At 39.7% G+C, this 27,083-nt stretch overlaps 1 protein-coding gene across 1 annotated transcript in view; it reads left to right on the top strand.

Annotated features, from left to right (window-relative positions):
- The window catches only part of TPR (translocated promoter region, nuclear basket protein), a 73,598-nt gene extending 60,157 nt beyond the window's left edge, over positions 1–13,441 (top strand). The window contains exons 40-51 of the mRNA XM_063426687.1: positions 497–688; positions 781–900; positions 1,942–2,032; positions 2,580–2,752; positions 3,254–3,322; positions 4,746–4,837; positions 5,759–5,865; positions 6,657–6,752; positions 7,869–8,025; positions 8,745–8,857; positions 9,294–9,392; positions 13,268–13,441. Of these exons, the coding sequence (XP_063282757.1) occupies positions 497–688; positions 781–900; positions 1,942–2,032; positions 2,580–2,752; positions 3,254–3,322; positions 4,746–4,837; positions 5,759–5,865; positions 6,657–6,752; positions 7,869–8,025; positions 8,745–8,857; positions 9,294–9,392; positions 13,268–13,323 (1,365 nt within the window). The 3' untranslated portion in view covers positions 13,324–13,441. The remainder of the gene's footprint in view (positions 1–496; positions 689–780; positions 901–1,941; positions 2,033–2,579; positions 2,753–3,253; positions 3,323–4,745; positions 4,838–5,758; positions 5,866–6,656; positions 6,753–7,868; positions 8,026–8,744; positions 8,858–9,293; positions 9,393–13,267) is intronic.
- Positions 13,442–27,083: the final 13,642 nt, after the last annotated feature.

Below are 27,083 nucleotides of genomic sequence, written 5' to 3'. Positions count from 1 at the left end.
TTGCCACTCGGTACATCCATAGTAAGATTTTAACATGATGGAGGTCCTATTTGATTTTATTAAGCAGCTGGCCTAACTGAAGAATTACTCACGACCTTGTGTAATCCTATTTCTATAGATGACAATGCCTAAAGTATGACATTTGTCAGTAGGCTTGTAACCTGCGTTGGAGATTACACCTTACATGTAGTCACTATTTTTGTGTATTGCTTACTTACTGTGAATTGCATTTGCAGTGTTTTTATTCAATTTGAAAGTTTAAAAAAAGGAATCAAATTGACGGTATATACCTTAACTAACCTTTTTGGTTAGCTGTCGAACTTTGCCAAAGTCCTTTCTGTTTCTACTGTGTAAAACATACAAGTTCTTTGTTCCAGTGACTAGCCTATAAAAAGCTTTCTTGGCGACCCAAAAACAGATTTTGTCTGCCATTTGCAGTAAGCGTGATGCAGCGTGTGCCAGAAAGCTAATCCTAAATCTTTACACGGTCTTACAGTGTGGTTCCCTGGACTATCCACAGATTGAAGACAGTGAGGAGACTTCACAATCTATTCTGGACATGGCAACCCAGTCCTCTGATCAGTCCCAAACTGTACAATCCTCTCTGGATACCCCTCCCAAGCGTGCTGATGTTATTGTGATAGATAGTGATGAAGAGGAGGATGATGAAAATGAGGAAGACCAGGAGGTACAACTGTTGGTGGGAAAGCAATAATCACAAGTAGAAATTTTAGAATTTTCCGTGAGCATGTTCAATGGTTTTATTTATTCTCTTTACAGGACTATGAGGAGGATGAGGAAGAAGATGATGATGACACCGGCATGGGAGATGGTGATGAAAGTAACGAAGAAACTGGAAGTGCAGATGGAAATGAAGCTTATGAAGGAGACGAAGCTGAGGTAACTGGCAATGTCTGTCTTAAAAATGGATGCAATGAGTGAAGTCAATGCTTTAACCGTTCATATCAATTATTTCAGTAGGGTGCTTTATGTTCTGGACCAGCTTAAGAAATAGCCTTTCTGTTACGGTTGCTGGTGACAAAAGGCTGTATTTTGCATCTCAGATTCCCCCCACTCCCCATAATACCAGGAGTTAATGTTTAACCATTGCACCATGCAGCTTCACGGGAGTACACTATATTAAAGCATTCTGAAAAGTGCTTGTTTCACTTTAAAGAAAAGTGATCTATAATGTTTATGTATCCCCTGCAATTAACAAATGTGAGGTGTGGGGAAAATATAATCTAATTGTGTATATATCAACACCTCTGTGTCCAGAACCTGGGTTCCTACATCATCGATCCCTTTCACTCATCGTTATAAACTCTGTTCTTTGCACCTGGTAGCCATCCTAGAGAAACAATACAGAGAAGGAAGCAATGTTTGTGTTTCTCTTATTTGCACTGTATGCCTTGGCTGTGCCTGGATTGAACTGCATTGTCCGTTGCATAGTCTTTAAAATACATTTTCAAAGAAAACCTAGCATCACATGAAATGTTAACAAGTTATGATCATCCGGGTTTAGTTTAAATGTGTAAATTTACAAAGAAGCAACTGTTCCAAAACTACACTTTTGGTTGGAGCAACCCTTGCATGCACCACTCTCCCTCTTACAACCCAATCCACCTTCCGTGATGTCACTCCTCCTCACTACAGAAGGAAGCATGTCAGAGGTGGGGCTCTGGGTGGCTGGGAGAAGCATACCATTATTGGATGACCATCGTGTGTTTGTATAATTAAACCTCCAGCTGTTTAATCACATTACTATTGTACCATGCTCATACAGGCGGATGAACCATGATGGTTGAAATCACTGAAGTGTATATGGTACTTGGAGTAACCCTTCAAAATTAGAATGTTACCCACTGTTGTCATTGCTATGAATATCAAACCTGTTTTCCTTTATAATCTAAGGATTTAGTTTTGGTTTTTTTTTTGTAGGGAGCTGAAGGTACAGATCCTGGTACAGAGACAGAAGAAAGTATGGGTACAGGAGATGGGAACCAAAGAGCTGCTGATTCTCAAAACAGTGGTATGTGTGAAAGCAATAACTCACTCTACCGCTACCACAAGTAAAGTTGCTGTCTGAAATACGTTTATGTATATGTGAGGTGTGTTGCAGTATTGAGTCTGGTAATGGAAAGGAAAAACTTTAACCAAATCATGTGTTTAATAAAAAAAAATATTTGCATATCCATTTTTTTTTCCCCTTTAGTAACCTCAGGTTATTTGTATATATTGGTTCACAGATCTCCACGGTGATATTGCTAGTCGTGTGTGTTTCCTCTCCCATATGCTATTTTCATAAAATTAAGATGAGACATTTTATATTGTACAATGATTGAATGAAATTGTCAGTTCATTGTTTTACCTAATAAAACAAATCTGTTCTTACTTCCATAGGCATGTGATTCTCTGTGTCCCTTTACTGATTCTACGTTATATAATTATATGGTTTTGATGACCAATGTCCTAGTGTAATTGCTACTGCATCCATTTGGAAAGAGTGTGTGTTTGAATATATGGCTAAAAATGCATAGAACTGTAAAGTTAATATTGCATGCAATTGTTACTTTTAGGTGACACTGGGCCTGCTGAGTCTACTTTCACACAAGAGGCACAAGAGCAACCATCATCTGCTTCAGACAGAGTATGCCCCCGTCCTCCCCAGTCACCGCGAAGACCACCTCATCCACTCCCTCCTCGTCTAACAATCCATGCTCCACCACAGGAATTGGGACCACCACCACAGGTATGGACACTAACACGATTTACCTTTGTATTGCTAACACTATAGTGTTCCTTTAAGTAAAGCACACAGTTTACAAAACTTAAAACGAATAAATGTTAATATTAATACTGGATCTCTCTATCTGTATTTATAGAACCATTTTTATTTGAATTCATGTTGGTGTAGGTGTTGAGCACTGCACTTTTGCTAATATTCAGTCATCTTAGAAAACAATCAAACTATACCTCCTATGCATTAGAGAAGAGTATTCCGCTATTGTGAGCAACATTTTTGTAAAGCCGTCAATGCATTACTGCTATAATTATCATTTGAAGTGTAGAAAACAAACAGGGATGTATTGGGGAGGGGGGGGTTGGTCGTGTTTTGTTTTTTTTTGCATTTTGTTGGAATGAATACAGTAAAGTTTAGTCCATATTCCATTAGAAGCAGCAACACACGTGTATGCCGATGGTTGAAATGTATTGTTCATAATGCCTTGTCTACCAATGTCTTCCATTTTAGAGAATACAAATGGCACGCAGGCAGTCTGTTGGGCGTGGCCTTCAGTTAACCCCTGGCATTGGTGGAATGGTAAGTTAAAATGTGGATTATGATTTAACAACTGTACAGAACTTGAGCTATGCACTCATGTTAGCAAATGTTTAGAGTGTGTGTTTTTTTAAATCCCATGTTCCATTTCTATACTTTTTCAAATTGGGAAGTATCATTTACTGACTCTTTTGTCCAGCGAACCTGTCCTCCTCGTTAAAGGACCAGTCCAAACACAGTTAGCCTGCTGACGTGTTTTGTGTGAACAGGTCTTACTCAATTACTCAGAGAACCTGCCTTGCAAAGACTTCTCATTGAGCTACAGTCTATTGGTATACATGGAGTGTAGATTGATTTTCCTACATGAGTCAGGAGAGATATTCAGTTACCCACAGGAGAAGTACCTTGATGAGGACAACTGGTGACATGAGCAATTCTGCAGTATAATATATGCTTTTCACCGATAGTTGGTCTGAAGTTTATTTTCTATATCGGAGTTGGCAACCATCGCAACCATTGGCACTCCAGATGTTGTGGACAAAATCTCCTATAATCTTACTGCTATAATACTAGCAAAGCAGGGAGGTGCAGTCCACAACATCTGAAGTGCCGATGGTTTCCTACCTCTGATTCCTCCTCCTTTCCCTTTTCCGAGAGTAGCAAGGAAGATCTGTCCTCCATTGCCTTTTTTCCAGATTAACACCATTGCCGTTCCTTATTCCCAATGGGTGGGGATGTGTCCTTCTGCAGTGTTCCATCACAACCAAATCAAATATCAACTTGGTTTTTCCAAGAGGGTACTCTTATCCAGCCTACTAAATGCAATACTATTTGGGGTCATTAAAGGAGTTCCATTCCCTGGGGTGTTTAGTGTCTTGCTTAAAAGACAACCTTTCTCCTTTCTGTCATTTTAGTCTGAGCTTGTCTCTTCTCCCTTATTCCCTTACCTCTATTTCTTTGAAAGAAGGCTTTGGATTGTGCATAAAAGGGTTATTCACTAAAATGAGAATTCAGTCAATTTCAAACTTAAGGACACACACAACTGAAAACGTAGCTGAATTAGAGATTGTTTCCACTTTGGCTATTTTTATCTTGTATTTGAAATTCACTTTGGATTCTCACTCTAGTGAATAACCTTGTACTGTTTAAGATTATTCAGCCTTACACATTAATCTGGTGGTGGTAGTAGTTCACTCCTACATCTGCTCCTTCCTCTTTTTCCCCTCCACCCGGTTGTGAGTTGTGCATGGTTACATTCTTTCATTGTGGACCAAATATTATATAGTTAACTGTGGAAAATTGACAGGTGAATGTCATATTTTTCAACGAACAATGTGGTTTTCCTGATCAATTCTCCACAATTCCTGGTGTAATTAATAAAATCAGGCGTTGAGCTTTTTGCGGTCTTCTGTATGGGAGTCGGGATACTTTGAACTGATCACATATACCATCTGTACCATCACAGCAACACTTTTTTGATGATGAAGACAGGACCGTGCCCAGTACCCCTACTCTTGTAGTACCACATCGCACAGATGGCTTTGCAGAGGCTATACAGTAAGTTATGTTAAGCTGTTTCTTTATTTGCCTAACAGGAGATATCTATAAGCCATGTCTGATAGAATGGATCAGTATTTGGGAATGCAGATTAATATTTGTGTCTACCTAACTCAACCTAGCCTCGTTAGTTCCTCAGCCTACCATTTCCTTTTTATTCCACTAACTTTCACCCTGTTATTTGTCCATAATCCTCTTCCCAAACACAGACCGCTGTTTAGTCTCTATAAGAATCCCAGTTCAGTATTCCACTCCACAGTAAGCAGAAGCAATGCACTGAATATCACTTATACTCAACAGGGTGCTTGAGTCTGTCAAAAAACACTCTCTCCCCAAACTTTAAATGGCTAGCCAACATTTACATGCAAGCCTGACTTGGAAAATGATGATGTGGCAGGCTTTTAACCACTTGAGCCCCACATGATGGTCTATGCCATCGTGCAGGACTTAACTGCATGATGCTGTAGGCCACCATTGGACAAAAAGTATCAGCATGGGTTAAATCCGTGCTGGTACCAAGGAAACCCAGGTTTCTTTTGATACTCTATCAGCTAGGGGCAGAATCAGTGGCCCCAGACTGACATATGCTCTGTTTGCAGAGCTATAATTTAACTGTAATTACCAAAAATAAACTGAAATCCTAGACATTCTATACTCTTAATCAGGACAAAAAATAATTAATGTTGAATTACTTTTATTAAGTTGCACTAATAATGCACATATTATTCACAAAACCAAGAAAATGTGTGGGGTGGGGGGTTCCGAGTTTTTTTTTTTTTGTTTGTTTTTTTAACACTAATTATTTTCCCACACACATCTCACTGTGTGGCAAGAATTTTGGGAAGCATAATTTTGCTATATATATTTGGATATAAAATAAGAATTCTGTTGCCATTAATATTTTTAATATGGTTTATTTAGTTCACCTCAGGTTGCTGGTGTTCCTCGGTTTAGGTTTGGGCCACCAGAAGACATGCCACAGGCCAGCTCTAGTCATTCTGATCTCGGACAGCTTGCATCACAAGGAGGTGAGTCCTTTTTAATTTATTCTGGGATGCGGAAAGCGGAGGAGAGTTTGGTATTTGTTCATGATTGATGGGTATTGTTTCTATTTACTCTCTTCATATAATACTTTTTAGCACGTTTGTTTTTTGGGGTGTATGTTTGACTGCATTTGCTACCCCGGTCACAGTGCACTGTTTTGCTTTCGATCTCGAATAGTCTATTCCCTTATGTGAGAAATGCAAACCTTAAAGGGGCATTCTAGTCACCAAAACAACCGTAGCTTAATGGAGCAGTTTTTGTGTATAAATCATACTCCTGAAGCCTTACTGCTCAATTCTCTTCCATTTAGGTGTTAAATCACTTTGTTTATGTGACTAGGGCTCTAAAGCGTTATGCATATTTGTATTCCTAATGCTATAGTCTATAATTTAGAATTTATCTCCTGCTGTGTTAATAGATTTTTTTTTATTTTTTACTTTTGGGGTGACTTTTTTTTTTTTTTAAATAACCTTTTTTTTGGAGTTGTTTTTGGTGATGGAGGCTTCATTTTCATATGTCTTTGTTTTAGAACATTCAAGTCTTTTTGCTGAGACCATTATTTTCCTTTGCTATACTTTCCCCCAGTAGTAAATTACATGTGTTGCTCTGTTGGATATCCTACTTTGCTGTGTATTTATTGCCTAATATTACACTGACATTAATGAAGTGTTTGCCACACTAAAATTGAAGTATGTTTTAAAGGCAGAGAATGTGCGTTATGGGACTTGGACTGTATAGTAGTTTTAAAGTATTGTCCCATTACTTTTATTGGTAGGTTTAGGCATGTATGAAACACCTCTGTTTCTTGCGCATGAAGATGAGTCTGGTGGCCGCAGTGTTCCAACTACACCACTGCAAGTAGCAGCGCCAGGTATGTTGCAGAAATCGCTTTGCTTAACTTATTAACACTGAAACTCTTAGATAAAACCTTTCTGCAGATTTAATATGGTGGGTTGCAGGAGAGTTAAAGTGAAATGAAGAGGCTGAACAGAAACTGGCACAGTCGGGATTTGGGTAGTGGGCCTAGTCTCTAGTCGGTAAGACTGTTTTAAATCCTCTTTAAATGTATGGATTCCTTCTTGCTGGTTGTTTTAATCTTTACTATTGCAACCAGATGAAGATTTTGTATTTAAAATCACTTTTAGATTAGTTTAACAGTTGCAACTTATTTTGTTAGTTACCATAAAAAAATACATTTTTCATCTTGCAATAATTTCATAATCTTTATTCAGTTTAATCGGTTAATCACTCATTTGGAGAGCACCTTAACTGTTCACTAACAGGTCTTTCTGTATATGTTTTATAACATTTCATTTTTGTTATGTAAAAGTGCGTTATCTCTGCAGACATAAACTCCATTAACTTGGATTAATGGAATTAATTTGCCAAAAATTCTAATATTGCATGAATAAACAGCCCAATGCTACATAAATAATCCCTACTTCATGCTGAATAACCTTTTGGGCTGTAATGTATCCTATAGAAAACTCTTATCCTATATATTTGTGTATATGTATTGTTTAATCTGTTTTGGGTTTTTTTTTATATCACATATGGGCCATGGTTACAGTTTGTCATTAACAACTTGTGGATTTGTCTTCTTATATTCAGCAATGCATAATGAGTTGGCACAATTAGAGACCAATCTTATGTTTAGAATAGTGTAAAGTTTACTATGTCACAGATTTCTTAAAAAAAAAAAATAGCTAAAACAAATGTATTTTTTCATTTGTACACACTCAGATTTGCAAGTTACTTTGTGATCACAAACTCAGATTTTGCAGCAAGAGTATTGTGTTCAGAGCAGGAATGGTCAGTGATGGGCAACGTTTTGCCATCTAGAGGCTGTGAATTAAACTTCCATGATGCTGGCTCTTCACTGGGTGCTTAGTCCACAACAGTTGGAACGGCAACTTTTACATTTGCTGGAATACAGGAACAAATTGATTCCCATAAAACTGTATTTTGGTTTATTTATTTTTTTCAGTCTCTGTTTTTGCGGAGAACACAGCTGCTGACACTTCAGATCACGCATCCCAGTCTGTTCCAATGGTCACCACATCAACTGGGAATGTTACTACTGGTGTGGACTCCGGAGCAGCCGATGAAGGAGATGAGGTTTTTGTGGAAGCAGAATCTGAAGGGTAACTTTGTTGTGTGTTATATATATATATATATAAATTATTTTTACTTTAATGGGGAGCCATCTGAAAATGTAACTATTAAATAAAACTGACATATATTTTTTTTTGTTTGTTTTATTAAAGATTTGACAAATGATCTGGCCACAGCCAGGACACAGATTGCAAAAGATTAAAAAGAAACCCCAACATTTTTAATTTCTTCTTTCTGTATATACTTTCTCAGAGAAGTAAGATGGAAGCACCAGTTGCAAGAAAAAATTGTGGATTTATAAATAAAAAAATATATAAATTATTTGCAAACCTCATCCAATAAAATTAACAAATGTATTTGTAAGTAAATATATTAAAAAATCATCTTGCGTACTGACCTTCTTGCAAAGTTCCAAAATATTTAATCGTACCAGTAGTGTTGAACGGTTTCATCAGTCTGTACAGACAGCAGCTGGATGATTTTTTTGCAAAAACATAATTTTCTGGGATATAATTTTTAATATGTGAGGTAATAGCCATTTCATGCAAGGAGAAAGTTCACTGCCTTTCTGGGTTCAAGAAGGAGTTTTTCTTGGTTTTGGATCAACCACAAAATCATATGTAAGAAATTAAGGCTGAACGTGATGGACACAAGTCTCTTTTTAATAACTATGTAATTTGAGGTTTCTACCTGGACATATACATAACAAATGTAGTACTAAATAAGACTTTTTTCTAATTTCCTCCAGAATTGGCTCTGAATCCACAATAGAGATTGAGTCGCAGCAAGAAGAGGAAGCTGCACAAGCACCTGAATCAGATCTTCCTTCCACAAGCCAAGATCCTTCAAGTAGTTCTGCAGGTAAATATTTTATTCACACTGTTAACCCCTGTGAGAGATGGATACTGGGAGCTAGTGATGTAATTTCATTAACCAAATCGTGCATTGAAAACCTGTCACTACTCCTACACAGGTGGGATGAATGTATTGCAAAATGTGAAATTTAGAGGTTATAGGGAAGGGAGGATATTTGTGAATATAAGTTACAGTGAAGGAACGGACAATGGTGTAACAAGTGATGGGATAGATGGAATGGGGGAATGAATGATGGAGTAGGAAGAGGACGCAAAGTAAATATACTGTGATGGGACATTGTAGTTTATTAAGAGAGCTGCTAAACTTTAGAGGGGCTACCTCTTGGTTCATGATTATATTGCTCCTAATGTATAAAGAAATGTATCTATCATAATTGAGATGTGTGTAAAAATTCTTAAATAAATGTCTTTATTTTTTTTAGACACAAGCACCAGCCAACCAAAGCCTTTCCGGAGAGTGAGGCTACAGCCGCAACCTGCAAGGACTGGAGTTCGTGGGCGTCAGTTCAACAGACAACGAGGTTTGTTAATGTAATTTGCTGCTCCCTCAGTTTCCTTTTAACAGGTGTACATATTTGAATTTTCTCTTGTTCCAAAATGGTTCCAAAATGCTCTGGAGGTGCTTGTTTGTGCTCTGACATTTGCTAAAGTGCTGTATGCTAATTTGTGCCTTCCCAATACCCATGCTTGCAGTATTTGGGAGTTTCCAGCATGTTATGCTTTGGCTTTGCAGGGATTACTTGTATATAAAATGTTTTTCATGTGATTGGGTCAATACAAAACATTGTCTGGAAATCTATTCATGAACAGGACTATACATGGGACACGAGGTCAGGTGTTTAGACTGGAAGAAAGGAAATTAACAGCTCATTGAAGTGGTCTGGGTGCAGTGTCCCAGCACCCTTAACCATGCAAACATTCTCTTTTTTTTTTTTTTTTTTTTTTTTTTAACTGCAATAATTAGCTTTGTGGTGTAACTCCACCTCTAGTGGCTGTCAACCAGATGTCCTCACGCTATGCATGAGGACATCCTGCGTCTCCAGAATCCCCATAGGAAAGTATTGTATAAGGCTTTCCCATTGGGGAAATCCTAGGGCACTTGCATTAGGTTTCCCCTGCCGGCTCACATCTAGGGGAGGAACAGAGGCGGACCCAAGCCAGCGCAGAGGGAAAAAACATTGTTTTCCCTGACACTATAGTTTCCCTTTAAGTACAAGGATGTGGAATTTTCTGCCTGAAGAGGTGGTTTTATCAGTCTGTACAGATGTGTAAACAGCAATTGGGTGAATCCTTGCGAAATATAGTATATAAGCTTTAATATGTGGCAGAAAAACATCTTAATTCAAGGAGATTTTTGACTGCCGTTTTAGGTTTGAGATGGAATTTGTTCCAATTTTTTTTTCTTTTTGCACAACCCATGTGATAGTTGGTAGGTAGGCCAGAATAATACGTTTTATAGATGGTATCGATGTATACTTTGTATGCTTTGTTTTTCAATTTTAGCCAAGTCATGGCAAGTGCACTTAACCAAAATAGGTCTTTACCATAGAAACCTAGAATGTGACGGAGGATAAGAACCATTCGCCCCATCTAGTCTGCCCAATTTTCTAAATACTTTCATTAGTCCCTGGCCATATCTTATAGTTAGGATTGTGCCTATCCTACACAACCTGTATTCCTGACCCTATAGGGTTAAAACCACCATCTAGCCACCCTGGTCCCCTCATGCCTCCCTAAATATAGTAAAATCTTACTTGTATTAAAGTCTGGAGCTGCTTGCTTTGTTTCCTTCAGACCTGCCCACTGACATCATCGAGATGAATTGAATCAATGAATCTCTATGAAGAAAGTTCAGTGTCTGCATGTAGAGGGAGGAGATACTGAATGTTGTGATTCAAACTAGGCAAGATTGAGGTAGGAAGCAGCTCTAGCGGCCATCTGAGGAGTGGCCAGTGAAGTTATCACTAGACTGTGTAATGTAAACACTGCATTTTCTCTGAAAAGACTGTTTATAACGTGAATGATTCTACCCCCTAGAACAAATGCAATAAGCTGTGGTTGTTCTGGTGACTATAGTGTCCCTTTAAACTCCTTAACTGTGTTAACCTCTACCACTTCTGCTGGAAGGCTATTCCATGCATCCACTACCCTCTCACTAAAGTAATACTTCCTGATATTATTTTTAAACCTTTGCCCCTCCCTTTTAAGACTAGGTCCTCTTGTTGTGGTGTTTTTTTTTTTTCTTCTTTTAAATAGTCTCCTCCTTGTGTTGATTCCCTTTATATATTTAAATGTTTCTATTATATCCCCCCTATCTCGTCTTTCCTCCAAGCTATACATGTTAAGATCCTTTAACCTCTCCTTATAAGTTTTATCCTGCAATTCATGAACCAGTTTAGTAGCCCTTCTCTGAACCATTTGTATTGATTTAGAATGTATAGGGTCAGAGGTCAGTGCAAAAGTAGCCAACTACTGGTTGGCTTCTGCTGTATATTTTACTTGGAACTCTTTAAAAAAAAAAAAAAAAAAAAATCCCACAATGGGGGTGGAGCCAAGCAGCACACCGAGCTAGACGCCATTTCCAATAGCTCAGATCACGCCACTGAACAACCAACTAACTTTGGAAACAAGTGTTCTATCGAAGCAGAAACACCACCACCATATGTAGGAAGCAGTCCCAATCTGGCAGATGCCTTTAATTGTTCCTGCGAGTGCCTAAACACAGTGGTGGGGAAGCCAGGCCTACCGCGCAGGAGTCCCGCGGGAACGGAGTGCAGCATACTGGGGCTATCTGGACACATACAGTAACTTACCTACAGAGACCTGCTATACAGCTCCTGAGGTGTCAAACATGGTGTGCAAGAAACTTATTCGACCCACCTCTAAGGATGGGCAAGATATCAGCCAGATGCTGGCGACCCCTGCGCGTACTAGAGGTATGGCTGCAACTCAGCCTGAAGCTGCCCCCACACCGCCCGCAGCAGGAATAGTGATAGCCGAAGCCCCAGCCATTGCCAATGAAACTACCCCCATCAACAAAACAAGACATGCACTTTCAAAACATGTTCTCGGCAGAACTGACTCTGGTAAAGACTGAAGTGCAAGCAGTGGCAGAGAGGGTACAGGCTAGGGAGGAGGTCCTACTGGATTTCAAACAAGGGATGATTTCCCTGAGTGAATCTGTCCAGCAACTAAGATCACTGCACACCACTCTATCCACTCGAGTGGACCAGTTGGATGACTGGGGAAGACAACGCAACATTAAAATATTCCCCGCCTCATAGGGCTCCTAGTCGCAATCATACTGCCTATGAAATCCGCTAAACAATTTGCTTTCAACTGGGCATACCGCATCACAAAATCCTCCCAAGCTCCAACCACAGGTCCTAGAGACATAATCCTGTGCTTCCAATCCATCGCAGATAAACAAAGGCTCATTGCACAAAATGGGAAAACCCTGCTTCAATTTGAATCAAACAGCATCACCATCTTGCAAGATCTCTCAGCAGGCCCACACTACTGTGTAGAAAGTCAAATACATTACTGGAGCTCTACAAACCTCAGGACTTGCTGATTGTTGGACTTGCCCAAGATCCATCACAGTAGTCCAAGAGAGGAAAACCTTGCGAGCAATAAGGCCCACAGAGGGCCCGGCCTTCCTCCAGGCAATAGGCATATCTGACGCAACCCCTTGGAGAACCAACCATCACTGGGACGTCTCAGCGATCACTCCCTTTGTACCAGGGCGAGAATGAGAACCTAAATGTTGCTGACCATACCAAAGTCACCAAATGTTTTAGTTTTACCTTCTGCTTTTATGCCGATGTTATTTATGTATGGAAAATTGTGCTTACTTGTTGCTGTTATACACACAACCGCCTTATGGTGGACAACTTAGTACTGCTATAGAAACATAAACCCACCCCCAAGAGATGGCTTTCAATGCTCATAATGTCACAGGGTATTATAAGCCTACAATTTCCCTCCCCTCCCACACCCCCATTGCCTCATAGGTTAGAGGCCTACACACCACCTAGGAGATACACTAATGCCATTGACACAGTCTTACCGACCTAGATGCTTAACCGGCAGAGAAGGCTAACCTTTCAACTACCTGCTCCTGCTCATCACTAACCTTTTTTTTTTTTTTTTTATTATTTGATGAACACACTAGACACCATTGTTTGAAAATATTGAATATGCTTATTAATGAAACTGCTTTGTCATCATCTGCCAAAATAAAGAATTAAAAAAGTCTCAAATTTCTGAAGTCTCTACAGTTCATCTTTCTGCTGTATCTTGTAACGTAAAACAATGCAAACAAGCAGTTACACACATGTAACATGTAGATCTGTCCTATCCTAACAGGTATTATGTTTTTTTTTGTCTTTTGCAGGTGTCACGCATGCTATGGGGGGCAGAGGAGGAATTAACAGAAGCAACATTCTCTGAGTAAAGCATGTTTTGTGGGTAACCTACGTTGACCCGTTTTTAGATTGATAGTGAAGATAATGCATTGTTTTGTAAAGGAAAATTTAACGTCTTTATTAATAAAAACAGTATAAGGTAATGTGTTTCTTCTTATCCGTCATTATTCTTCATACTAAGCAGCTCTACTGCTACATTGCTGGAATGTTTATGCTGCCATACTTTTTATTTTATTTATTTTTTCTCCTGGGAACAAAATGGGGAAAATCCACACCAATATAGTCAAAATAATTGAAGATATCCTTTTCTGGATAGAATATTGTTAACTGAGCTATCCAGCATGGAACTAAATTAATTGCTAGTTTAGCTTGGCCATGTGGCAATCAATGTAGGGTCACCAATATAAATAAGGTGTACACGTGACCTCAATAAGTTGTCATGGGATCAATTTGAAGAAAAAAATATTCAAAATATATCTGTGGTGTTAAAGAAGTGTGCTGGAATGATGACTATGTTAAAGGAATCTGGTGAAGCTGATTCAAAAGACAAGTTAAAGAAATACCCAAGAGAAAACCAGGCCAGAAGCACTGTATGAGTGGCATTATAAAAATATTCACATTAAGGTAATGTGAGGAATAGAATGAAGCATGAAGAACAGACTAAAGAGCAGTGTTCCCCCATTCATCTAGTGCTCCCCTTCCTCCTGTATGTTATTGTGCATTGGCTCATGTTTGGAAATAGAATTTAGCAATGTGTTACAAAACCTCTGTTTTATAGAAAACCGGTAATCATAATTAGGGGACATACACACAATGTGGAAAAACCATGTTATGGGGCACATGCATTATTCACAAATGGTATTGCTTTAATGACCAGAGCAAACAGGAAATTTTAAAGGAACTCGCGTAACACCATAATCACTACGGCACAGTATAGGGAGTTATAATGCTGGATGCCATCATTTAAGTAAGTGACTTTAAATGGCATTAAAAGAAAAAAAAAGTTTTTAAAGGTAAACTGCATAAGCAAGGGAAAACCGAAGAAATCATTCCTGCCTCTTGTTAGGAACGTGTTTGCAAAAGTATACGCCTGCCCCAGTAGTGTACGCCTCACAAACATATACTGGTCTAAGTAAGCCACTTATGCTCCCTGTGCATTAAAATTTCCAATAGAATCTCTTATCAGGGACAAGAAGGACCTTTGCACTAATGGACACTAGATATTTTTTTTTTTATATATATTGTAATAAAGTTGCTGTCCTTTTTTACCAACTTACATCTGGAGTCCTAATTTCGAGTGGGATTTTAAGCCCACCAACATCATCGGGGGAGGCACCCTTGAGCACAACCAACATTTCTATCTTGTGAGTGCATTCAATGATTGCGCACGTTTAACTGTGTTACACTATTTGTTTTTGTTCTTTTTAGATTTAGCCTTTTCCCATATTTATTTTTGTTGTCTATATAACATGCCTTTAAAGAACCACTATAGGCACCCAGACCACTTCAGCTCAATGAAGTGGTCTGGGGGCCAGGTCCCCATAGTTTTAACCCTGCAGCTAAAAAACATAGCAGTTTCTCTGACAGCCACTAGAGGCCGCTTCTGTGAAAATCGGTGAGAAGACGCTGGACGTCCATAGGAAAGCATGCTTTCCTATGGGCGATTTGAATGCGCTTTCGGCGCGAACGTCGGCAGGAGGAGGAGAGGGAGCCGGCGCTGGATTAAGTGGCTGAAGGGGGGCCATGAGGGTGGCGGGGACCTAATAACCCTATAGTGCAAAGAAAACTAGTTTGTTTTCCTGGCACTTTAGTGGTCCTTTAAGCTAGGACTAATACCCAGCTGTTCCACCACGATATCTTGGTTTTAAACAGAGCATAACATCAGAAGCAATGTGTTCTAGCTTAAAGGTAAAAGTACAAAGGACCTCATCCCCAAGATGGTCCACAGAGGTACCCAATCAGAAGGCTCCTAGGCCCAAGATCCCATATGTAGAAAACCTCTTCCCACCTACACAAATCCCCCGCCAAGCCTCTGTTTGCAAAATGAAGAGAAGGAAGCAATAGTATCAGAATATGAGTGGGGAAGGGGAGGAGGGGAGTAATGAGATGGCAGGCAAAATAGGGTGAATACTAGATTACTGACAGGAGTAGTTTGAGCAAAGATCCCTTAAATTGTGGAATAAGGTAGCAGGTCTTCGAGTATAATTACCATCAATGAATATTAAATCAAAAATTCAAATCAACCAATATATATATTTTTTTTATTGCATGACTAAAAAATATATACTTTTTAAAGTTTCTTAGTATGAGCACATACTAAGATAAGATGCACCATGCACGACGATCCTTAACAAGGTGCATCATGGATAGCGAATGGAATGCTACATAGAAGTGTAGCCTGAGAAGGGGAACTTTCTATGCTGATTATTTGACATATTTTCATGAAAATCCTAACAGGATGATGTAGGATAAAAACTATTCTCACATTTTTCTGTAAGGAGGGGTTGCCTGGAGTCTCTCTAGTTGGTGTAACTGTAAGAGCTCTATCGCTGGTTCATACACTGTGTGTGCTGTCACAAATAATCAATATAAACAACTCCGCGCTAAAACAGGCAACCAGCCTTGACATGTCTTAGCAGACACGGGCTTCATTAATTCTCGCAGTGCATGCTGGTCTCTGGCGTTCTGTAATGATTGCGTTCTTGTTTAGAGATAAGCATTAAATAATCCTGAAAAAAATACATTGATAAAATGGCCTCATTGCATAAAGACATTTGCTCCCTATTTATCTATAGAACACTAGATCTAATAGGAGGACAAAGTATAAATATATAAAAAATTAAAAACAATCTCTAATAAAAAGATAAAACATTAAGACCGACTAATATCAAATGAAGATGCAGAGATGTAATCAAATGAAAATTGACAAGTGATGCATAATGTATAGTAAGAGGGTGTAATGCAAAGACTGTAAATTACTAAGTAAATAGTAAAATAGACCTGAAATAAATGAGAGAAATACACACAAAAATGATCAAAGTAAGATAAATAAAAAAACAATGTAAAACAATGTGTGATGGGAAAAAATGTGGTGAGTGAATAAAAATAGTGCACGTACAGTGATGTGAAGTCCGAAGAAATGTGATAGAGTGCAAAACAAAGTAATAGTGGGGAAATCAAGAGCAACAACATATAGTTTGTAAGAACAAATTAATATAATATACAAAAGCATATTAAACATTAATAGACCAAAATCAAAGGTTAAAGGACCACTATAGGCACCCAGACCACTTCAGCTTAATTAAGTGGTCTGGGTACCAGGTCCATCTACGTTTAACCCTTTTTGCTGTAAACATATCAGTTTCAGAGAAACTGTTATGTTTACCTATGGGTTAATCCAGTTTCATTGACAGCCGCTAGAGGCGCTTCCGCGCTTCTCACTGTGATTTTCACAGTGAGAAGACGCCAGCGTCCATAGGAAAGCATTGAGAATGCTTTCCTATGCTCTGGCTGAATGCGCGCACGGCTCTTGCTGCACATGCAGCCGATGAAGGCGAAAAGGAGAGTTCCCTGCGCAGAGTGAGCCCGGACGGGGAAAACAGGTAAGATTTAACTCCTTCCATCCCCTAAAGCCCGGCGGGTGGGGGGGGACCTAGAGACCCTATGGTACCAGGAAAACAAGTAGGTTTTCCTGGCACTATAGTGGTTCTTTAAGCAGAGAATATTTTTTATAAATCTATGTGAGTAATCAAGAAACCAATTAAATCTAAACATAAAGTTGGTAATCATATAAATTCAATATATTGAATATAAATTCAAGAGAAAAAGATATGGCAAAATAACATCCACATTTTAAAGAACCAAATAAAATACTATTTAATTACATGTGATGAAAAATAAAAAGAATCAGTGAACTATAAAATGGAAGAAATTTATGGAACATCTAAGAACACATTAAAAGAAACATTAAGACCTCTCAGGTGTACAGTATTTAATGTTTTTATCCTATATGGTTCTAGTTGTATTAGTAGTATACATATATCCCCACCTCTGGTCTATAGCCATGAATTTAGGCGTGGGGAATCTGTTGTAATTCAAAAAAAAAAAAAAAAATTGCTTGGCCACCGGTTTATTGGTCTAACCATCCCTAAAGGCAGTCTTAATGCCTGATCTGTGTCCATGAATCCGGTCCCGGAGAGAGTTAGGTCAGTTTTCCCCACGTAGTGCTTTACGCAGGGATGAGATATTACATAGATAACGTGATCTGTTAAGCAATATACCGTTGTGGATAATCAATTTTGACCAAAATGTCCCTCATATTCCTGTTACGTTAAAATGCAATCCGTGGAGATTGTGAAAAATTTGAGTGTAACGTGTGGTCAGAGGATAATAAATGGATGGTATATTGATGCCTATATTCCTATTTATTATATTACATGGAAAGGCTGAGCCTGTAGTTGTGGGAGGGAATATTATGGCAAAATACACATGCTGCCCCTTCCTCTGGGCTGAGATTTTTCTGTTTAGTACAGATCCATTTACTTCCAGTTCAAAGGTCATCAAAACAAACTGCCTAAATTCCAGACACGCTGGTCTTATCCTAGTGCGGCCGACGCAAGTATTAATTTTACCTCACACTAGTAAACAGCCGCCTTCCTAAACGCTCATGGGGTCCCACTGTACCTGGACCAGCCACGGCTTTTTCTGTTGCTGTTCGCAAGTTTTTCATTCTACAAAACCGCAAGTAAGTTTGTTTGTTCGGCCATTTGGATATGGCGAATTTCATTATTAATGCTAATTCAGGATATTTAAATCTTACATAGCATCACAGTGATACCTCAATTCAGTTCATGGATTTTGCTTACTGTATTTGCCCTCACTACGCTATATTGACTTTTATCATATGCTATTCAGTAAGTCACACTACATTTTAATGGCTATTCAGGCACTCATTGCGCCTACATTGTTTAGTAATTAGGTGGCTAGGTGTTGCAACAGACTGTCTAAATGTATATCAGACCCAAACCTGGGCCTATACATATGGTTATTTAAAAAAAAAAGTGCTGCATTTTTGTTTCAATGTAACAGCCTGTTTGATATGTGTTTGGTTATTGGGATTTGTTTATTGCATGTTTACTACGTACAAAGCCATCCCTGCATATTTAGGCCTTTATTAATTCTGGCACATTAATGTCCTGTTTTCTCACGTTTCGCCGAAGTTACTTTTTACTTTTCGGCAAGTAACAACTTTTAATAATGTGTGTATTTTAGGTTATCTCTGGGTCATTTCGTATTGCCTACTGCATACAACCCTACATAATCTATATTAATACTATATGCACTTGAAGGGACACGCCGCTGTTCAAAGACAAAATAAGTGGAAATCACTGCTTAGTGGATATGCCTCAAATTATAACATTATTTATAACAGCAGTGTCATTTATTTATGTAATTTTTCATTGGGGTATGATCTAAAAACAGCTTGCCAAACATGCAGTTTTCTTGTCTGCGACTTTTGTGTGCCCTCCCCTTCTAACCCTGCCCGGGCTTTCTGTGCCTGTCTAATCACAGACTTTCAGGTGCAGTTCAATGTGAAGTCATTACAAGGCTGGTTTTCTGGGCAGGTTCTGCCTCATGAGTTTGACTCCGATGGGCTGACTGAGCAACGGGTGATAGGGCTTGTTGTATGCTTGAAGCCAGGGTGGTTTAGTCAGGTTGATTTATGGAGGTGTCAATGTGTACTGAAGTCTGCACTTTTTGTAAATAATGGGGGGGAGGAGAGAAACTAAAAATATACGCTAGAAGCATATCAGTGCATCAAGTCTCACCAGGTATCTTCATACCGACCAATGCATACCAGGGACTAATTTAGCTTGTATGGTCAACTGGATCATTTATTATACTCTATAATTTCCTTCGGTTAGTTTGGTAACAGATATCAAGAGTATTTTGTGTTCTGAGCTCATTTCACTTACTTTACCTACCTTACCGGCAATCTCATTGGTGTTGGTGTCGTAGTTCGGAACTATTAACACAAAGTTCTTTGGTGTCACACTCTTGTTGGATTTTGTTTTTTTTTTTACCTCTGTAAACATTTTCTTTTGCCCTCCACTTTCCATTCACCTACTTTGACAATCAACTTCTAGCATAGCTTTAATTTATCTGCCAGGAGTATGTCTAGTGCAGGGATAGGCAACCTTCGGCACTCCAGATGTTGTGGACTACATCCCCCATAATGCTCTAACACCCATAATGCTGGCAAAGCATCATCGAAAGGTGTAGTCCAAAACATCTGGAGTGCCAAAGGTTGCCCATGCCTGGTCTAGTGTATTATGGGCTGGAAAGTAATAACCCCAAAACTATACTGTAGTCTTAAGCAATAGCTTAAAACAGGACATTTTGATGGAATATTGTGATAAACATACATTGCAGGTACACACACCTTCACTTCTATCCTTCCCTTCTCCAGTTTTCCCTGTTTATAACCTCACTATTGTCTCTTGCATTAATATTGTCACACCACAGATGGGTAATCTTGACATATCGCACTGTCAACATAAGCGACATACCTAACTGTGTTACTGTTACGATTTGACTATGAATGTACCATAGAACATCATAGTGTTTCTTTCCAGCGTGACGAGAACTAACCCTTTTGACAATTGTACTGTTATGTGAAGATCATTGTATTATTGAAAATTAATAAAATATTATTATAGAAAAATAAATGTGTATATTACAGTTGAATCTCAGAATTGTACTTATTTATTTATGTGCAGTAGAAAAGCAGTACAATTACATTCCAGTAAAATTACTATACAAAAAGCCGTGACTATAGATGAAAAAGATTGTCTAGGAACTCTCTAATAGCACTCCTGTTCAGCTTAGCACTAGGGAACCGATATACAGTGTATTATTTTTATTTTATAGAATATAGCACTTTCTTTTTTCATTGAGCATTACTTTTAGCTAACTGATATGTTATGCATTAGGTGCCTTTTGTAACTGTGTACTTGTTCCAAGTATTTTCTTTTGTTTATTTACTTTTTTTTTATTGAGGGATAGGTTCAAAATACAGAGAATACAATGGGAACAGGCTCATAAAAACAAAATCGACTTCTCAGAAAACTGATTTGATTTTGTTGTTTTATTGTTACATTGTTATTTTATTGTTGAGACACAGTTTTGGTCTTACAGAAAAACCTGCATGTTTTATACTGAGTCACCAAGATCACATCATCACCAGTGCACCCGGTGTTCACCATCCTTCCCACCTTCAGGGTTGACACTCACTTGGGTTCTCGGCCCAGAGGGAGAGTAATGGGTCGCTGTATCACCACCTGCCACAGCTATCGCAGTTGAGCTGGAAACTGCGCTGGTATAAGTGTTGCCAGATGGTGTCAAGTGCCATAATGAAGTGATTATTTTTACAATTTTGTTTCCCTCTCTCCAGCAGTGGATGTCAAAGGTGAAACAAATTTTAGGATTTAGAATCCCTTACCGTATATGGGGACATACCTAACAGAGTAAGCAAACCTGGGCTCCATGGCATGACTACATGTCACATCACCTAGCCACAAATATCTAAACTGAAATCCTGACAATGTGGAAATCTGGGGTGGCAGGGACTGTAACTCATCATTGGAGGGAACTAAGACAGATCACCAATAAGCGAGCATTGTGACACTGGACCCAACAGAGGCACCGTGTGAGGGTGGAAGGGTGGCATGTATTTGCCCTACTGGGAGATGTTGGCTGGTGGATGGGGCTGGGTGAGTGCTGGACGGCAAGAGTAACCACCCCTCTCTTCTTCTAAACATTCTAGCGTTCCTTGAAACAAGGAGGATATACTTATAGCAGTCATGGCTGTATGTAAAATGTCCTCAAATGATACTATGAGCATAATATTTGTATTTTGTTTTTTGTTTTTTAATCTTGATGATTACTAATTAATTTTAAAACTATTTTCTGGAGAAGAGTGTTCTTTATGAAACCTGTGTTACAGATTTGCACTTACTCTTAATAACCAAAATAAAAAAAAAATACTTCCTTTTACAGTCATACTAAGCACGTTTAGCTAACTTAAAATTAGGATACAAAAAATGATGATCCCTTTCGCTTAGCCCTTCACGAGTACAATCATTCTATCAGAGTGAACACACACACCCTCTATGATGTTATAAAAGGCAGAGATAAATATCCTCCTTGCTGTGCCCCCTTGTGGTCCTCCTGCATACTGCTGATGACTGAACACTAGGATATGAAGTAATATCCCAGCTCCCTGCCATGGATATGATACAGGGAACAAGGGAATGCAGTAAGGAAGATCTATGCCTGTCGATGCACAGATGTCTGGGCTCTTGCCATTAAATAAAGGAAAATAACTTACAGGGGAGGGCTTGCAACTTTTGGCATGTGGGGGTAAACGTGAAGAAGAATGGCCCATTTGTACAGTAAACTCACAAAGATCTGTGTGGATTGTCCTGCTCACGCTGCAGAGGCTGCAGAGGTGGGGGCAGTCCTAAAGTGTAATCCCTACAACTGCCTTTAGAATTACTTGTAGAGCAAAAGATGGAGCAGTCACAAAATCTGTGCATGCTTAAGCAGACTGTGATTCCCTTCGTTCAATTGATATCAATGTCTCATCACACTCCAAAGCAGAGCAGGATTAACCATTGTCACGTCTTGTTCTGTTCTGCGCAGATGTCTGGCCTTGGCTTCTGGTATCCAGTACTCTTTTTACAATTCTTGTTTAGTTTTTCTTGTTTTCTATTCTATGTCTGATTTTCTTTATTTTAATTTTCTAGGTTCATTCCTTTATTCCGTTCCTGGAATTTCCAGTCTCCTGGATTCTTTTGAATGTTTGTTTTTTTTGTTGCCATACCCTTTCCTTTGCCATTAAATCCTTTTTGATTCAGTCGGTTCCTGCAAGCAGTGGTCTCATTTCCTCTGCTCCTTGTGTTTTATTGTTGTTTATTTAGTCATGCATATCTAAGCAGTTAGGACCCACCGTAATTGGAGTACTTTGGCGCAGTGGTGGGCTGCATACATCTTGGCCATTTATGTATATCTAACTCTTCAATGTTTATTACATATATAGGCTTTAGTTATGTCTCCTCTTGTTTTGCCTTGTATCTCTTGTCACGTTTTATTTTGTCTTGTATTCCCAGTTCATGTACAGTCCTGTCCTGTCCTGCCCTGCCCTGTCCATGTCCTGTTCATGTTTCCCTCATGTATTGTGTACATGTTCTGGGTTCTGCTTTCTGTTCTTCTCCGGTTCTGGGTTCTTCTAGTCTTGTCTTGCTATCTTGTTTGGTGCCTATTTTAGTCTTACCTTGCTCCTAGTACTGGATAAATATCTGCTTAATATCAGTTCCTGGCTTCCACTTAAGCTGCATCAGGGCCCTGGTATATGGCCGCACAAACCCTGGTGCACAACACCAGGGGCGTGTGGTTACCCTGCACCAGACCCTGATAGTCCTTTTCCACGCTGAGATGTCATGTACATCAGGCACACAGAGGTCCTGGTCTTCAGACCCCCACCCATGACAACCATATAGTGACATTAGGTGGCCGCCTAGGCCCAGGGCTTAAACAGGGGCCTTGGAATCATAGATATGCTAGGCCCCATTCACCATCTAACATGGCTATGGCCATATCAGGTATTAATCCTTCTCTGCCCCAACGCCACTTCCAAAGGCATCCACATCATACATATTCATCATAGTTTGGCAGCCAGTTGGCCCTCAAATATTGCATTCCAGGAGAGTATTGAGGTTGTAGGCCATCAGCCCCTTGCACAATTCCTGCCTGCTACCCGACTCCTGCTGTTCTCTGCCGACAGACATCCCAACGCACCACCAGTTGCTTTTAATCAACAGAATAGTATTGTTAGAATGCATCTGAAAAAAACTGCATACCAGTGGTCTGTGGGGCAGTTGCATGCGTCCAAACTCGAGGAAACATCACTTGCAATGCCCATATTGAGTGGGTACACCTGCAAAAGGGCCATGTCAACCTGACTTGAAGTACATTAGCATCGAGAAAGGGCTGCTGCTCAAAATGTTTGCTGTTTTAACTTTGTCCTCAAATAAATTGTGGTAGCACCTGGGTGTGCACACCTATACTGGATGCGCAGGACTCGGGTTTGGTTTTTGGTTGACTTGAAGTATGTAACACTGACCAAGTGCTTCCTGGCTGCCCCTTCCATAAAGGACCATTTACAAAGCACAGCTGAAGCTCTGTTTGCCTTGACCTAATGATGCCTTGTGTTGTCTGAGGTACAGTACTGCATGCAGAAACACCAGGTAACAAAGTTGGGACAGCGGGGCCAGACCCCAAAATAAATGTATATCATGCTTCCTAACTGTCCTGCTTTCGACAGGACAGTCCTGATTTTGGGGTGCTGTCCCGTCGTCCTGCTTTAGTTCCCTGGTATATCAAATATGGGGACACCAGGGAAAGGTCCCTGGGCAGCACAGCAGAAGCGCATCATTAGATGCACTCGCAGTGCAGCCGGAACTAGGACCATGAGTGCTTTAGCAACTTATTTCAACTTACTTCTCCCTTCCACCTCTTTTTTTGGATAAAACTGCCCATCGTGGGACTCTCTAGTGTCACTGGCAACGACCCCTTAGTACTTCACCCACACATCCAGATTGGTGGAAGGGAGAAGTTGGTAGTTATGAGATAGAGATAGCTCTATCAGGACAGTGTGAACGTATTCCTGTACCAAAGCCCAGGTACACAAGGAGCCTCATTCAAACAATGCCTAAGAAATCTTCTGTACATATATTATTTTCATTCTTTTACTTTAAGAAACAATTTTTAAAAATGAATTAAAAATTATTTTCAAATTTTCATTACTAACCTAACAGTATTACTAAAACATGTCTGCATCAACTCCGTGCACAGACTAGATAATAAGTTCAAGTGAAACCGTTTCAGTTCAAATTTTATTAACATCTATATGCCTCAGAATTGCAAACAGGAAGTGTAAACACACAAACACAAAAGAGTTAAAAGAGTCTTGTTCGCTGCTGCTTACATTCTAGAGACAATTCCTTATTATGGCCTATTTATTTAAATCAGACCAGGCTAGAGTGAATCAATGGCCCCTTTTTCATTCCTCGAGCCAGCTCTGCATTGATGACAAGTGGAATGAGAACTCTGTTGTGAGCAATAAACAATGCTGTTCTGGAGCTGCTTCTGTTTGTGTTGAAATCTGTCGCAAGCGAATTGGCATGAGAATAAATGTAGAGTTAAAAAGCTTTCCTGCAATTGCTTGGCTGGAAAGACTATAATTTGTGTTCTGTCAATATTTCCAGGAAGCAGATTGTCAGACACTGTTCATAAAACAGAGAGAGCTGCAGATCCGGTTGGTGGGGGAAAAATATCCCTCAATAAAAAAAATAAAATAAAGAAAGAAAATAGCAAATCTCTTCTCTGTTATGATAAAAGAGCTGTGGATCCCTTCTGTCTGTGAAACCAATATTGGGAGGAACTGATTTCTATGTTCTTAATATCCTTTTGGGTTTGGGTGATTGTCACGGGGTGTGTGTGCGTGTGCGTGTGGAGGGGCAGTGACGGGACACAGACTAGATGGCTTATTATTGATCTGTTTAGTCTAGTATTGCTCTTATTTTATGCAGTGTCTGTCCCTGTCTAGTGTATCTGTGTAACTTCTCATGGGTTTCATCTTCTATTTAATTAATAGTATTTTTTTACAGTGTTCCCCAAACTGCGGCAAAGCAATCAGGCCTAGCAACATACTTTAAAGCATATTACACCTTTAAGTTAGCTATACAACGTGTTTCTTGTGCTTTAAAAACTTTCTCCTGAAAAACAACCAGTAAAGTAAAATGGTGGAAGCATTTTTGCGTTTCTACCAGACTAAGACTGGATTAGATTGAGTGTGCCACCATAAGTCTCATGTCATGCAGGTTGGGGCTAGTATTGAGTGTAAATAAAGCCTTGTGTGTTAGTTCCATTTTGGAACTGTGTGTCCTGTCTGGTTTGTTCAGGGAATCCAGTAGCAGATTTGTTGGACAGACATGCTTGCCTGCTGCTCTATTATCTGGTCCAGGGGACGAATCAAGAAAGAGCTCAGTTACAGTCACAAATGCCTTTGTAGAGGTAGTTTAAAGCAGGACAGGTAAAGGGGTCGATACATGGCTGGGAGACAGAGTTGTCTGCAGAAGAATTGATATTTGCCTGGGTGATGGAGTTGCTGGCAGAGTGATTGATACCTGCCTGGGAGACCAAGCCCTTCCGGAGGCCATCCCAGCTGGGGTTGCTGTAGTTGCTGGCTTGACCGGTCTCGGTAACTGTCTTCACTGGTAGATCCACCTCCCCAGTGGTGTTTCATAACAAAAACATTGTTAACTCTTGTTAAGGAGGATCATGCTATTGGATTGTAATTAAAGATCATTTTAAGTCATAATTGTGTTGGGGAGGGGGCGGAATCTCTAACTAAGCTATTTCATCAAAACTATATTCATTTGCCCTGTCAACTCTCCACAATTCCACCTAGGGTTGTCTCTGGAGCAGACAGTATTGGACATCTACTCAGTAATGTTAATCTAGACCTTAATCTGAGAAGATCTTTAACAGTAGAATCTTTCATAACGACAATAGATATTATCATTTATATAACTTATTCTGCAGCGCTTTACAATATTCTAAATTAAGTTTGTGTTGGGGGGTGGACTAAAAAACAGATAAGGCAAACTATTATAATTTTTTTTTTTATTCTTTATTTTGGATGTGCACAAAATGAACAAATCGCCGGTGTACGCCACAACAGCGACATCCGGTAGGATAGTTAAACACCGGTATTACATGTCATAGCATTCGGTATACAGGCACATTTTTATAGTATTAATATGATCTCTAGTACAGTAGTTTAGGTTCACTTTTGTTTTTAACTATGTTAACATAATGCACAAGTCATGGAGCAATAGGTAGAGGAGAGATAAAAGAGGTAAGCATGGCTTGTGCAGAGAATGTGCATAGAAGATTATTCTGATATGTTCCTGCTAGGCTGTTTGATGTGGTGGTGTTACATTACTTTTGTCTGCCTATGCGGTGATGTATTAGTCGCTTTTTACGCTAGCTTTGAGGTGTGAGTAGCTGGGAGATATAAGACATAACATACAAGCAGCGCCAACATTAAGATTATACTTCGTTGGTTAATTATTACTTAGTCTAAGCATGCGCATTAACTGTTTCGTCACATTTAACTGTCCAAGGGACCGCCAGGAGCGGGTTTCATCAGTTTTAATATTATTACCGCCAGTCCATGAGAAAGTATGAGCACAGTCCGTTCGGGGCTTGTAGTATGCTTCAGGGTCAGGGTATTTAGCTGGATTGTGTACTCTGGACGGACCAGGGTATAATCACCCTTGTGAAGCAGTATGATAGGCTCTTCAGTCTATGCCCAGCGTTGGCAGGACCCTTGGGCTGTTGTTATGAGTACCTTGATAGTGGTCGCGGGGCCCGGCGTCTCTTTTTGGTGTGCCGTTTCACGGTCACTCGTACCGCAGTATTGGTTGGGGTCGGGAGAGGCGCTTGGTGCTGTGCCGGCAGCCAGGAATAAGGTCAGGTGCTTTAGTAGCGTGCGATGCTGGAGTTAGGGTCCTGGCTTTGCTTATGCGCGGGTGAGAGCGTGTGTCCGAGAGGCCTGGTGCCGTATCCCGCCCAGAGGCCCTCCGGGGTCTATTTTGCCTGACGGCCATCATGGTTGCTCGGGGTACCTGTGTGTAGTACCTGCGCCGTGTTGCTAGT

The sequence above is a fragment of the Pelobates fuscus genome, chromosome 7 (genome assembly GCF_036172605.1).
Source record: "Pelobates fuscus isolate aPelFus1 chromosome 7, aPelFus1.pri, whole genome shotgun sequence".
Lineage (NCBI taxonomy): Eukaryota > Metazoa > Chordata > Amphibia > Anura > Pelobatidae > Pelobates > Pelobates fuscus.
The sequence above is the reverse complement of the archived record's forward strand: the minus strand, read 5'-3'. Positions and strand labels throughout refer to the sequence as shown.